The sequence below is a fragment of the Suncus etruscus genome, chromosome 16, assembly GCF_024139225.1.
Source record: "Suncus etruscus isolate mSunEtr1 chromosome 16, mSunEtr1.pri.cur, whole genome shotgun sequence".
NCBI lineage: Eukaryota > Metazoa > Chordata > Mammalia > Eulipotyphla > Soricidae > Suncus > Suncus etruscus.
The window spans coordinates 33,519,488-33,532,512 of NC_064863.1; the positions used below are offsets into that span (position 1 = coordinate 33,519,488).

At 42.7% G+C, this 13,025-nt stretch overlaps 1 protein-coding gene across 1 annotated transcript in view; it reads right to left on the reverse strand.

Moving 5' to 3' along the window:
* Window positions 1–13,025, reverse strand: part of RFC1 (replication factor C subunit 1) — a 74,097-nt gene that overhangs the window by 1,933 nt on the left and 59,139 nt on the right. Inside the window, exons 20-23 of the mRNA XM_049790105.1 lie at window positions 10,809–10,963; window positions 10,598–10,715; window positions 6,111–6,256; window positions 1,509–1,722 (exon numbers count right to left, since the gene is read on the reverse strand). Of these exons, the coding sequence (XP_049646062.1) occupies window positions 1,509–1,722; window positions 6,111–6,256; window positions 10,598–10,715; window positions 10,809–10,963 (633 nt within the window). The remainder of the gene's footprint in view (window positions 1–1,508; window positions 1,723–6,110; window positions 6,257–10,597; window positions 10,716–10,808; window positions 10,964–13,025) is intronic.

Below are 13,025 nucleotides of genomic sequence, written 5' to 3' on the forward strand. Positions count from 1 at the left end.
ATCTAGCTGGTCTTTCATTCATAATTACATAAATAATCTCTACCATAATAGTGGATACTTCAAATATAAGCATGAAAAACCTCAATTCTAGGTTCTGACTATAACTGAATATAACAATAAACAAGTCTATGAATTCTGTCCAAAGATGTCTGCTGTGAGAAGTTACCTTCACTATTAAGTTAGGTCAAAATTCCAGAGAAAACAATCCACATGAAGAATGTTTTCAGGGTGGAGGGGTAGCACAGTGGGTAGGATTCTTGCCTTGCAAGCAAAAGATCTGGGTTTGACCTATGGCCTCCTATATAGTGGTATCCAAAGCACCACCCAGAGTAATATCTGAGTACAGAGTTAGGAGTAAGCCCTGAATATCACAAGGTATGACCCAAATCATTAAAAAAAAAAAAGAAGAAGAGGGGCCGGGTAGGTGGCGCTGGAGGTAAGATGTCTGCCTTGCAAGCGCTAGCCAAGGAAGGACCGCGGTTCGATCCCCCGGCGTCCCATATGGTCCCCCCAAGCCAGGGGCGATTTCTGAGCACATAGCCAGGAGTAACCCCTGAGCGTCAAACGGGTGTGGCCCAAAAACCAAAAAAAAAAAAAGAACATTTTTCAAGAGTAAGGTATTGGAAACCTATTCACATTACACCACTAGTTTTTCACATTTATATATAAATAGTAATGCACAATTATGTTAGATTATGCAGCAAGAATAGACACTGAACTTAAATATTTGGCAAACTAAGAAAAGGTTTATAGAGCTGGAAAGATAGTACAGTGTGTAGGGATATGACTAATAAGGTTTTGACCCCTGGTATTCCATAGTACCCCGAGTATAGAATCTAAGTCTTAAGCACCTCTCGGTATATTTCCAAAAGAAAAAGTCCGGGGCCAGTGAAGTGGCGCTAGAGGTAAGGTGTTTGCCTTGCAAGCACTAGCCAAGGAACGGACCGTGGTTCAATCCCCCGGCGTCCCATATGGTCCCCCTAAGCCAGGGGCAATTTCTGAGCACTTAGCCAGGAGTAACCCCTGAGTGTGGCCTCAAAAACAAAAAACAAAAAAAAGAAAAAGTTCATAATTTTCTCAGCCAGCAAATACACTGCCCCCCACAAATATATTAAATACCATCACACTTGCTTTTCAGATCTTCTTGCAGCAAAAATATACAAAAATTTTTTTTTGTTTTTTGGGGCACACCCATTTGACGCTCAGGGGTTACTCCTGGCTATGCGCTCAGAAATCGCCCCTGGCTTGGGGGGACCATATGGGACACCAGGAGATCAAACCGTGGTCCGTCCTACACTAGCGCTTGCAAGGCAGACACCTTACCTCTAGAGCGCCACCTTCCCGGCCCCAGTATACAAAAATTATTAAGTAAAATCTAGGTATCTATTCTTGTATTCAACCAATATCTTTGTAAAGCAAAGACTGTTTAATATGTACCAGGCATTCAAGATCACTTTTGAGATCACTTAAAACACCTCTAAGGAATCACAAATGGCCCTACCACTTACCTTAGGATCCAGCTTGGAGAATGGGCTGGGATTGCCTCCCCAGCTGCTCAATTCCATTATACTCTCAAAGTCTTCCTTCATCAAGTAGTACATGTCCATGAGGGAGACAACCTCTGGAACTCCTTCAACCCCTTGTGAAATCAAGGGCTGTACAAGTGCATCCCGCAGGAATGACAGATAATCCAGGTTTACAGTCCTTTTGCTGGAGAAAGTTCTGAAACCAACAAGAGATACATACATGATCAGTGGCAACCCAGGCCACTCAAATGACATATAACACAGCAATGGCACAGCCAACAGCAAGTGGATAAACTGGAGTTAACTCTCTCTTTACCGTGCTCAGTGAAAAACCTATGGCTGAGCAACTTGGTGGGAAAACAGGCCCCACTTTACCAGGCTAATGGATATACCAAAGGGAATTTTTTTTTGTTTGTTTTGTTTCTTGTTTTTGGGGCCACACCCAGCGTTGCTCAGGGATTACTCCTGGCTATCTGCTCAGAAATAGCTCCTGGCAGGCACGGGGACCATATGGGACACCGGGGATTCGAACCAACCACCTTTGGTCCTGGATCGGCTGCTTGCAAGGCAAACGCCGCTGTGCTCTCTCCGGGCCCATACCAAAGGGAATTTTTATGTATCCAGGTGGTAAATAAAAAAAGAGGCAGGTTCACATTACTGGCTACTGAAGGCTTGGGCAACAGCCCTGCTTTCTATGAGCTCTTGCTTCAAGGAGTCAAAGCTTACTTATTTTGAGCTTCCAGAGTAATAAGAGTTCCTCCTCATTCTCACATCATTCCTGATTATAACATTAACAATTATATGTAAATGCCTTCCCCACGCTTCCTCTTTAGTTCCAGAATAGGAAATTTTCCAAATCTAAGGTAATCTCAGAAAATGTTCAAAAAGAATCAAAATGCAGTTTCCACCGGTCTGGGGAGGACAAAGAATCCCTACCTGGTCTAAGAAACTTCAGAATGTTACCAAGAAGTGACTTTTTCTCTCTTAAATACTAACACTTAAAAGAGAGAAAATAGCTGAGCAGTAACTCTCATGCCTAAGCCTGTCCTGCCTGGTTGTGCCTCCATTTTCAAACTAGATACACAAAGGTATATGTGTACTTGAGACCAAGAGATCTCAGCAGGTACTGGTTTCAAAGGCCACATTAAAATAAGAAGATAAAACTTCTCTTTTAAAGTGATCTAAGATGGGCCAGAGAGATAGCATGGAGGTAGGGCATTTGCCTTGCGTGCAGAAAGACAGTGGTTTGAATCCCGGCATCCCATATGGTCCCCCGAGCCTGCCAGGAGCGATTTCTGAGTGTAGAGCCAGAAGTAACCACTGAGCGCTGCCGGGTGTGACTCAACACCCCCCACCACCACCACCAAATAAAGTGACCTAAGGTGAAAAATAAATAAAAATGATGATCTAAGGGGCCAGAGAAATTCTACAGCAACTGAAGTGCTTGCTTTTGCACACAGTAAACCCAGGTTTGATCCCTGGTATCCCATATGGACCTCTGAGCCAGACCAAGAGTGATTCCTGAGTACAGAGCCAGGAGGAAACCCTGAACAATGAATGCTAGGTGTAGCCCAAAAACCAAAACCAACAACAAAGATGACCTATAGGGGTCCTGCTTCTGCTTTGAGTAAATAAATATCTGAGTCACAAGAAATCAGAAAAAATCCTGATGAGAGACCTAGATCCTGGCTCCACAACTTTTATTACCAGGGAAAGAGTTCAAAAAGAGATAGTTTTTAAGTTTACTGATTTCCTCTAGGTGTTCAGTTTTTCATAATCAAGAAGACTGGTATGTAAAAGCAAGTACTATAAGAACAACATCCCAGAAAACCATGACATTTTATCTAAAATTACTCTCTTGCAAATAAAATCTACATGTCATCTTCCTTCTTATAGAATCTGATCACATTGTACCCAGAGAATTCTCAAATGTTCAATCTAAATTGAGTCATACCTCAGAAATCTGTAATTCTAAAAATATGTTATTTGTGGATCTGGAGGAAGCAGATGGAAGTGCATTCAGATTTCTAAAGTGGCTCTGACAGCCCCCCAAGAAGTTAAAAACTAGTAAAAAATTTGCAGCTTGGGGAGGGGGGCATATTTCAAAGGAAAAAATTAAACATTTATATTTTATAGAAAATAAAATCTTATCAGTTCATCTTTAACCCAAATGTTAAGGGTGGCCAAAACATGAACATTCCTCCCAGAACCACAGGAGAAAGGAAAATTGCTCAAGACATTTCTCTCAGTTAAAACACTCCAACCATTCAGAAATATTAGAGTCCGTGCACAATTTCTAAGTTTATGAACATCAACAAAATTGTCCAAGGAACTTTGGAACATCCTTTTAACTGCTGTAAGGTTGTGTTCAACGAACTAGTATATACTTGTTACAGTTAAACTATATTCTGGATCCTTATTAAACTGTATTATAGATCCTAAAAGACTGGTTCCTTTACTCCAGGATAGGTGAAAACTAGTTCATTCATTTAAATAATTTCCTCTTCAACTATTCTGGAGTCAAGACAGTATGTGACATTCCAATGACACAGCTATGACCTGAAGCTGACAGCAGTACCTCAGAATGAAAGTCTTCAAATTGGGGGGGGGGTGGCACTCAAGGGTTTCTCCTGGCTCTGCACTCAGAAGTGACTCCTGGCAGACTCAGGGAACCATATGAGAAGCTGGGATTCGAACCGGGGTCCGTACTGTATTGGCCGTGTGTGCTATCACTCTGGCCCCGAAAGTTTTCAACTTTAAAAGTCATGATATAACACCCTCCCTCTTGACTAGTTCTAAAACACAAAAGGGACACGTGTATCTCCTTTGTATATCTCAGATGTATTCCCTTAATATCTATAACTCTTTTCGAATATCCTTATATAGTGACCATTTTGCCCACTGGTTTTTATTTTATTTGATTGTTTGCTTTTCCCCCATTGAGATCTGTTTTATAAGCAATGATGGTAGAAAAATATCTCTGTATAGAATTCATGTTTGAACCAAGTTTCAGGGAATGTTGGGCTTTATCCATAGGCCCCAGATACACCAACCATATCTTGTGGCATTGTTTCTCTTTTGCATAGGCACATTAAAATGGGAAAATAATATATATGCAAACAAGTTCTTATCTAATAGAGATGGGAACACAAATTTGGTAATTCAGTTAGGCCTTATACCCTGAACATTGGCATAATGATTTGGCTTACACCTCAGAAAAATGGGCAATGTCCATATACCTCTGAACAATGGATAAACAATCACAATTGTCTATAACATTACCAGGATCCAAACCTCTACCAGGGAAGACCAACCACTGCTCTGGCATTGTCTTACTCCAAAGAGTGCTCTCAACACCCAGATGACTCAGCTACAGCCTGCTTGCAGGACAGATCGCTCTGCATCTAATGGTGTACTGAAACTAGAGGATGCTCCACATCAGCCTGACTTCGATGAAAGAAATGCATAGAATACAGAATCTTTAAATATAGGAACCTGATATCAACAACACCTAAAGTGTGAAAAAGTTTCACCGGGACCATGGAGAATGACTCAGATTGGACAGACTGGTATGCCTGGAGCCCAGAGTCAGTCTTATGACAATAAACTTCAGAGGTAAGGTCTTGTAATCAGGCCACGGATTTTTTTTCCGTTTTCCCCATATTTTTCTGGGCCAATGCAAACAACGGCAATTGCCACTGTCGCACCTTTATTATTCTTTTTTAATCCTTATCCTTTAAGGAAAAAAAAAAACATTTACTGAACTTAAAAACAAATACCGTATTTGCCGGTGTATAAGACGACCCTTCAACCCATGAAAAACTTCCTAAAAGTCGGGAGTCATATTATATACTGGTATACGGCATGCTGAAACTTGTTCCAGCTTCAGGGACGAGTGATCCGCACCCCTCTTACTTTTAAGAAGTAACTTACTTTTAAGACTTTTAGGAAGTTTTTCATGTGTTGAAGGGTCGTCTTATATGCCAGCAAATACGGTAACTGTAGTAGAATGCCTGTCTCAAATACAGGCAGGGGATGAGAAGGGGGGAGGGGGGCACTGGGAGTGGGGAATGTTACACTGGTGAAGGGGGTATTTTGTTTGTGACTGTAACCCAACTATAATCATGTTACTTAAATAAAAATATATTTTTAGAAAAAAAAAGGTCATGATATATCTACCATCTGGCTTATTCTACAAATTATCTTAAGTAATGAAACAAACGTGATAGTGATCATGAAACATTTGGATCCTGAAGTTGGAGCTGTAATACAGCAGGGAGGGTGTTTGCCTTACACACGGCTAACCTGGGTTCAATTCATGGCATTCCATATGGTCCCCTTTAGCTAGCCATGAATGATTCCTCTGTGCAGTCAGGAATAACCCCTGAGTATCATCAGGTGTGGCTTAAAAGCAAACAGAAAGAAAAATATGGATCACAAAATTCAAGGGGGAAATTTCCCTCCTCATGTCTTTAGTCATGAAATCAATGCTGAGACACATGCCTTGAGACTCCACTGTGGATTCAGCACAGAAAGGACTGAATCCACCACATTGACAGCACCAGCACAGAAGGCATCACTCACCTGAGGTTCATGTGCAAAGCCAGGTCTTGAACAATGCGATCATGTTTGCTTGTGGACGAGTACTTGCCCAGCCAGCTCGGGAAGTTGGGAAACTGGGTCATGTAGCCCCTCATTAGTTCTCCAGGAAGGACACTGGCATAAATGGCCTGAAAAAGTAAGGTAGAGCATAGAATTTAAAAGTGATGGCATAGCTGCTGGCTTCCACACATTCTCAGGGAGACCAGGCCACCCCAGTCCAGGCCCTTGAGCCCAGCAGTCAGGCTGACCTTCTCCTTCCTGTCTCTTCTTGTGACGAAGGGAAGCACCCCAAGAGAGCTGACTGTGGGGGTGCCAGAGTTGGGGGTTGGGGTGGAGGCAGAGGGTGACTTCAGGGTGGAGGCGCCTGCCTTGCACCCAGCCAACTCCAGCTTCAAGTATGGTCTCTCCACAAGTCCAGCTAGGAGGGCTGAGTAGAGCAAGAAGGTGTGCTTCTCCCCTCTACACACCTCCCAAAATGTCCTCAAAACAAAATACTTTAGGCTCCTTAAGGAAACATCATCTTCCAGCAAATAGTCAGAACACCTTAAGGACCATGAGGAAATTGTCGTGGGCAGAAAGACCACCCCACAGACCAGGTCTCTCAGCATAAAGAAGCAAGCTCAGACTGCCTAAATGGCAAGAAGAAAGGAAGCTGAGGCCTGAGAAATGAAAGGTCTTTTCTTGTTTGGACTTTACTTTTGCTTGTGATACAATGAATAATGGTTTCTCCTGGACATTATTTAGGCGCCACACCTAACTCCGATGTACTTGTCTCCCTCCGCTACTCAACTGTGTGGTTTAGTTGCCACATTTTGCTGCCTCGCTATGTCTCTGAAGGTCCCACAAATGACAGAGATCATCTGTCCATCCCTTGTCTTCCAAATTCACTCAGCATAATGTCCTCAAGTTCTATCTCTGTTACAGAAAATTGCACAATTTTATTCAAAAAGGTCTCAGATGCCATCTGTGCTGAGATTTCCCTTCCTGTTCTCTTGTCCTGGGTGCCAGGGCTCAAACCAGGTTGTGCTCACAAGGACTCAAAGTGTGGATGTAACCCCAAGCCAGAGACCCACTCTACTTCCATAGGCTGAGGGGTAGAAATCACAGCACATGTCCCGACCTGCTAGTTTTAACAATGTCCTATCTTACTTCTTTCCTAGCAGTGCTCAGGAGCCCCAAGGGCTACACTGGATGTGTCTGAGGGGATGCGAGGGGCAGAACATAGGACTCATGCCTTTTGCATGATATTCCCAGTTTCTCATATTAAATCAACTCCACAGTCATATTACGTTTAAAATTATTTTTTGAGGAGAGAGTATCTCCAAAGCAGTGCTCAGGAAAAATAATTTTACAAACTTCAGAGTAGTCCATCAAGAGAATTTACCATAACTTGACTGGTCTCCTACTGCTGGCCATAGAAATGCTAACATTATGCTGTCCGAAACTACTTAGGCAATACCTGTGTCTCTAGTTATTCCTCTAGGGCAGGGGTCTCAAACTCATGGCCCGCGGGCCGTTTGCGGCCCTCTGTACAACATTTTGTGGCCCGCGGCCAGCCTTCAAATATCGCAGTATTCGCGATTATTCGATTACCGAATCGCAATAAAAATCGCCATTAATAAGAAAAAAATCGCATTAAACATTCGCATACCCCGAGCAGTTCCGTTCGGGGTATGCAAATGTTTAATACGATTTTTTGCGATTTTTTTCTTATGAATGCGATTTTTTATTGCGAATATTCGGGAAGCGAAATCCCTTATGCGGCCCTGCCTCACCCCGACTTTGCCTCCTGCAGCCCCCAGGTAAATTGAGTTTGAGACCCCTGCTCTAGGGTAAATGCTCAAAGGTACAATTATTAAGTAAAGAAAAAAGAAATGCTTCCAAAATATTAAATCTGAATTAAATATTAACTATAAAGTCCTTGATGGTTATGGAGTGGATGGGGGGCCTTTCTCGGCCTGCCCGACACCTACAGCTTCTTTGGCCTGGCGGGTTTGAGGGCTCAAGATAACGGTCAGAAAATTACCCACAGCAGTCAAACTTCAGACATGAAGCTTTATTTAGGCCCTAACTGCCATGTACATCTCACATGTGGCCTCTCTGCACCCAACCGGTCTCTCATCTCTCCATCCTGCCTCTCCTTCCTGCTCCTTCCCCCGCTGAGCCTCTCTCCCCTGCTAAGGATCTCTACTCCCCCTTCCCCCCCACGCAACCCCTTAAATTACCAACCACCAACCAGACCCCTCCCAGCTGTGGGTCAGACCATCAGGTAACATTAGCATTTTGCTTTGGGAGGAGTAACATCTCCCACTTCTGTGTTTGAAAAAGAAGCAAAAGAGGGAATGTTATCTTTTGTTTTCCTACTTCTGCCAGCCAAAGGCTGGAACCCTAATATTCCCATAGCAACAAAGTTTAAAATGTGTCATTAAAATATCAGCCTTTTCCATAAACTGAACTTTTCTGCAAAATACACCTGTAGTTTAAAATTCTTAGTGCTATTTAACCAAGCACTTTTATCCTGGAACATTCTAGTCTCGTTCATTAAACTTCCCTAAACAAAGGAGAGTCCAAAATACCGGGCCACATGGCATCTGATCTAAACATGGCAGAGACCCCTGCTGGCAGCAGATCGGCCAGGTTTAAAAAGGGGATTGTTGAAAGCTTGGAGCAGCTCCCCAAAGGCCCAGGCACCTGACTTTTCTTCTATGAAAAGTGCTTTTTCCAAGGACCATGGCCTCCCAATTTGCAGAATTATAGAAGCCACTGATTGGAAAAAGGCCAGAAAGAAAAAAGGCTTTATTGATAGTGGACTGATATCTGAAATAAGACCTTGAGCCCAGGACATGGAGCTTTGGAAATTTCAGACTTTCAGGCTAAGATGACCTTAAGTACTTTAAACTCCCAGACACCACGTCACAGTGATGGAGAGCTGCCTCCCTGCAGGCAAGCACTGCGCTCCAATAAGAGCTGCCAGGAGGGGCGGAGAGGCGGCAGCAACTGAGGCTGCAGCAGTGGCTAAGTTCTCAAAACAGCACAGTTCCAGCCCAGGACTCCAGTAGGGCCCGGGTTTCTGTGGGTAGGGGTTCCATGGAGGAGCCACAGCCACATGGTGAGTCTGCACACCCTGGGAGAAGCCCACAGCTTATCTGCATATGGACAATTTGGTGAGGGAAAAATAGAAAAAAACGGGAGAGAAAGAACAGAACATCAGCTAAGCTCAACTATGGAAAAACTTTTTAAGGACCTCCTGCATCTTAACTTTGTTTCAGGTTTATCTCTTGACCCTACTTGCATAGGTCATTGTCTTGTTGATATAAATGTATTTTCTAGTTTTCCCTAATTAATGTTTCCAATTGCATGTTTTATTGGCATACTTTAGTGTAGTAGCCTGTTTTCAAACTGTATTTTCTATATCAATGTTCTTGTAATTTTGTTTAGTGTAGTTTAATGAAAGGAACTAGGATGTAGGCCATAATACTGGATTAAAATGCAAAACTCTTGGGGCCCAGAGCAATAGCACAGTGGGTAGGGCATTTGCCTAGTATATGGCCCACCCAGACTGACCCAAATTTGATTTCTGGAATCTCAGATGGTCCCCTGAGCCTACCAGGAGTTATTTCTGAGTGCAGAGACAGGAGTAACCCAAGTGCCAAGTGCCAAAAGAAAAAAAAAGGCAAAACTCAAATAAGTACAAGTAATTACGAATTTTTGGGGACTCTTGCAAGTACAGTTTAGGAACACAGGAGCCATTCCTGCTGGTGCAGTGCCAGAGTCCAAACTCAAAGGCTGAGCTATCTCCTTGGTCCAAAAGAATGTTTTGAATAAGAGAGATAATAATAATAACAATAATAATAATAATAATAACAACAATAATAATAATAGGGCCCGGAGAGATAGCACAGCAGTGTTTGCCTTGCAAGCAGCCGATCCAGGACCTAAGGTGGTTGGTTCGAATCCCCGTGTCCCATATGGTCCCCCGTGCCTGCCAGGAGCTATTTCTAAGCAAACAGCCAGGAGTAACCCCTGAGCATCACCGGGTGTGGCCCAAAAACCAAAAAAAAACAAAAAACAAAAAACAATAATAATAATAAATTTACCAATCTAAACATTCTGCCTCATGCCAGAAAGAAGAAAATCAGAAAATCATGAACCATTCAGGGTGAGTTGAAATGACAAAGAAATGAACTCTTGAAATAAAACAGCAACTGAAACTTCAGATTCCTTTAATGAGCCAAATCAAATTTTCTATTTACATAAAAACAGCTTGAAACACTGAAAAGATAAAGCTAACCTGATTTAAGTGACACTGCCTATAGAGTGTTTTTTTTTTCCCTATATCATTGCAAATGTTGATAGAAAAGCCCTAACCAGGGGTTTAATAAGGATCTTAAATATCCCAGCAACTAGAAGCAAATCTTTGCTCTTGTGCCAAAGCCACGCCCACACCTGCAGGCACACAAGGTGCTTACCTGGGTGGGCAGCAAATTCCAGTTCTGCTGACTCCGGATCTGGCGGTCCACCAGGTCCCCGTCACAGATGCTGTCAGCTGCTCTGCTCAGCAGCATCAAGTGCTTCTTCATGTCACCCCTGCAGGAGTGGAGGCTGTGTCACACCCCAGCCCTCTCTGACAGCTATAAGAGGGGGCCCTTTCCATCCCTCACTAGCTCGGAGAATACTCACGCTGCAGCTATGGGCTTCACATGGACGTAGTTCTCCTGCACAAAGAGGGGCGCGATGGAATAATCATGGAAGAAGAGATCCGATTTGTCCATCAATGACATGTGAGCAGTCTCTTCTCCAGTCGCAAACACCTTCCGGGCAACATCAAAAGGACCCTGAAAAGAGAAAAGGACTCTTGGTGAATGCCCAATACCCAACAGTGGCAGCACCAACCATGGCCTCAATGAGTGTCATTGGACACTCATTTGTTGGTAGCATGCAAAAGGGTTCAGCCACTTGGGAAGATGGTTTAATTGTTCCTTACTCGACCTTCTCATACCATGACCCTGAGACATCACACTTTGCAGTGACTATCTCAAAAAAACGGAAAGTTGTGTCTACAGAAGAAGCCTAACAGGGAGATTTATAGCAACTTTAAGTTGAAATTGTCAAACCTTGGAGCCAGAGTGATAGTACAGCAAGTAGGTCGCTTGCCTTGTACCCAGATCAAGCCAAGTTCAATACTCGGTATTTCAGATGAGCCCCTGAGCCTTGTCAGAAGTGATCCCTAAAAACTGAGCCAGGAGTAAGCCCTGGGTTCAGTCAGTTGTGGCCCCCAAACCATAATAATAATAAAATTGCCAAAGCATGAAAGCATCCAATAAGAGATTCTTCAATAGGTGAATGAACAAATTGTAGCACATGTGGGTTCTATAACAGGGATTACCAAGGAAGAAGGAAGATGAGGGGGTAACTTCAAGTAACACAAGGACTCTGTGTGTTTGGTATTTTGGAGGTAGTAAAATGTAACTGTGCATATCAAAAAAACATAACCCTTAATACTACTCTAATTATATTGCCTAAACTATAATAACTTTTTCGGTTTTAATTAGAAAACAAAAATTGATCATTAAACTCACATGGCAGCTCTGGTGATAGCAAATGGATAGACTGTATACTGGAGCCCAAGGTTCAATGCCATAGGCCCCAAGCACCACTGAGGGCAAACACCACATAATAGGGATAGCCCCCAAAACAAAAGCAAAGAGACCATAAAAGAACTTAAAAAACCTAGATACAGACTATAGATTTTATGAGTACCAGGAGTGTACGGTGAATCTTTGTATCGCCCACTCAATTTTCTGTCAACCTAAAACTGCTATTAACCAGAGTGATAGTAAAGTGGGTTAGGCACTTGCCTTGAACACAGCCAATCGAAGTTTGATCCCCAGAACCACATATGGTCCACCGAGCTCACCAAGAGTGATTCATGAGTGCAGAGCCAGGAATAATCTCTAAACACTAATGGATGTGTAGCCCAAAAAGAAAAAAGGAAAAGACTATTTCTATTAAAAGCACTTAATTTTGGAGCCAGAGTGGTGGTGCAGCAGTAGGACGTTTGCCTTGCACGTGGCTGATCTAGGACAAACCAGTTCGATCCCCCGGTGTCCCATATGGCAACCGTCAGGAGCGATTTCTGAGTGCATAGCCAGGAATAACCCCTGAGTGTCACTGGGTGTGGCCCAAAACCCCCTTAATTTGGGGGGTGTTGTAGAGACAGTACATTGATAAAGTGCTTGCCTTGCACAGGCCAAAAGGATTTTATACCCAGCACTCCATATGGTTCCCCAAACCTGTGTGAAGTGATTCTTGAGTGCAGAGCCAGGAGTAAGCCCTGAGCACCTCTGGGTGTGACCAAAAATAGAAACAAAATAAAATTACTTAATTTTTAAACGTGAAAGGAAAAAAATACTACTTAATGATTGCTAGTAATTTGATAAAACAGAACTCAAATGTTCTGTTTGAACTCAAATGGTTGCAAGACCATTAAAACCATAAAATCTACCATGAAGAACTTGGGTTTTTCTTTGGGGGAGAGAGAACTTGAGTCCCACCGAGCTGTGCTTAGGAGACAATATGTGATACCAAGGATCAAACCATGACTGGCATTAAATATGCAAGACAAGTACCTTAGCGTTTACTATTGCTGTAACTCAAAATATATTTTGGAAAAGCCACTTTATAACTATAGAAATCTGTGTAAAATATAGAACTTTCCCTTCCTCAAATGTCCACTGTACATGGGGGAAAAATATCACTGAAATTAGAATCACTTTAAGCAGCCTCTCTATGTCTAATTAAAGATAACCTTTCGAACTTAGTCTTATGCTAATTTCCTCCCTACATGGGGAGTTCCTTCTCCTTTCTCCTCTACTTTCCAATAAACTTTTCTAAAAA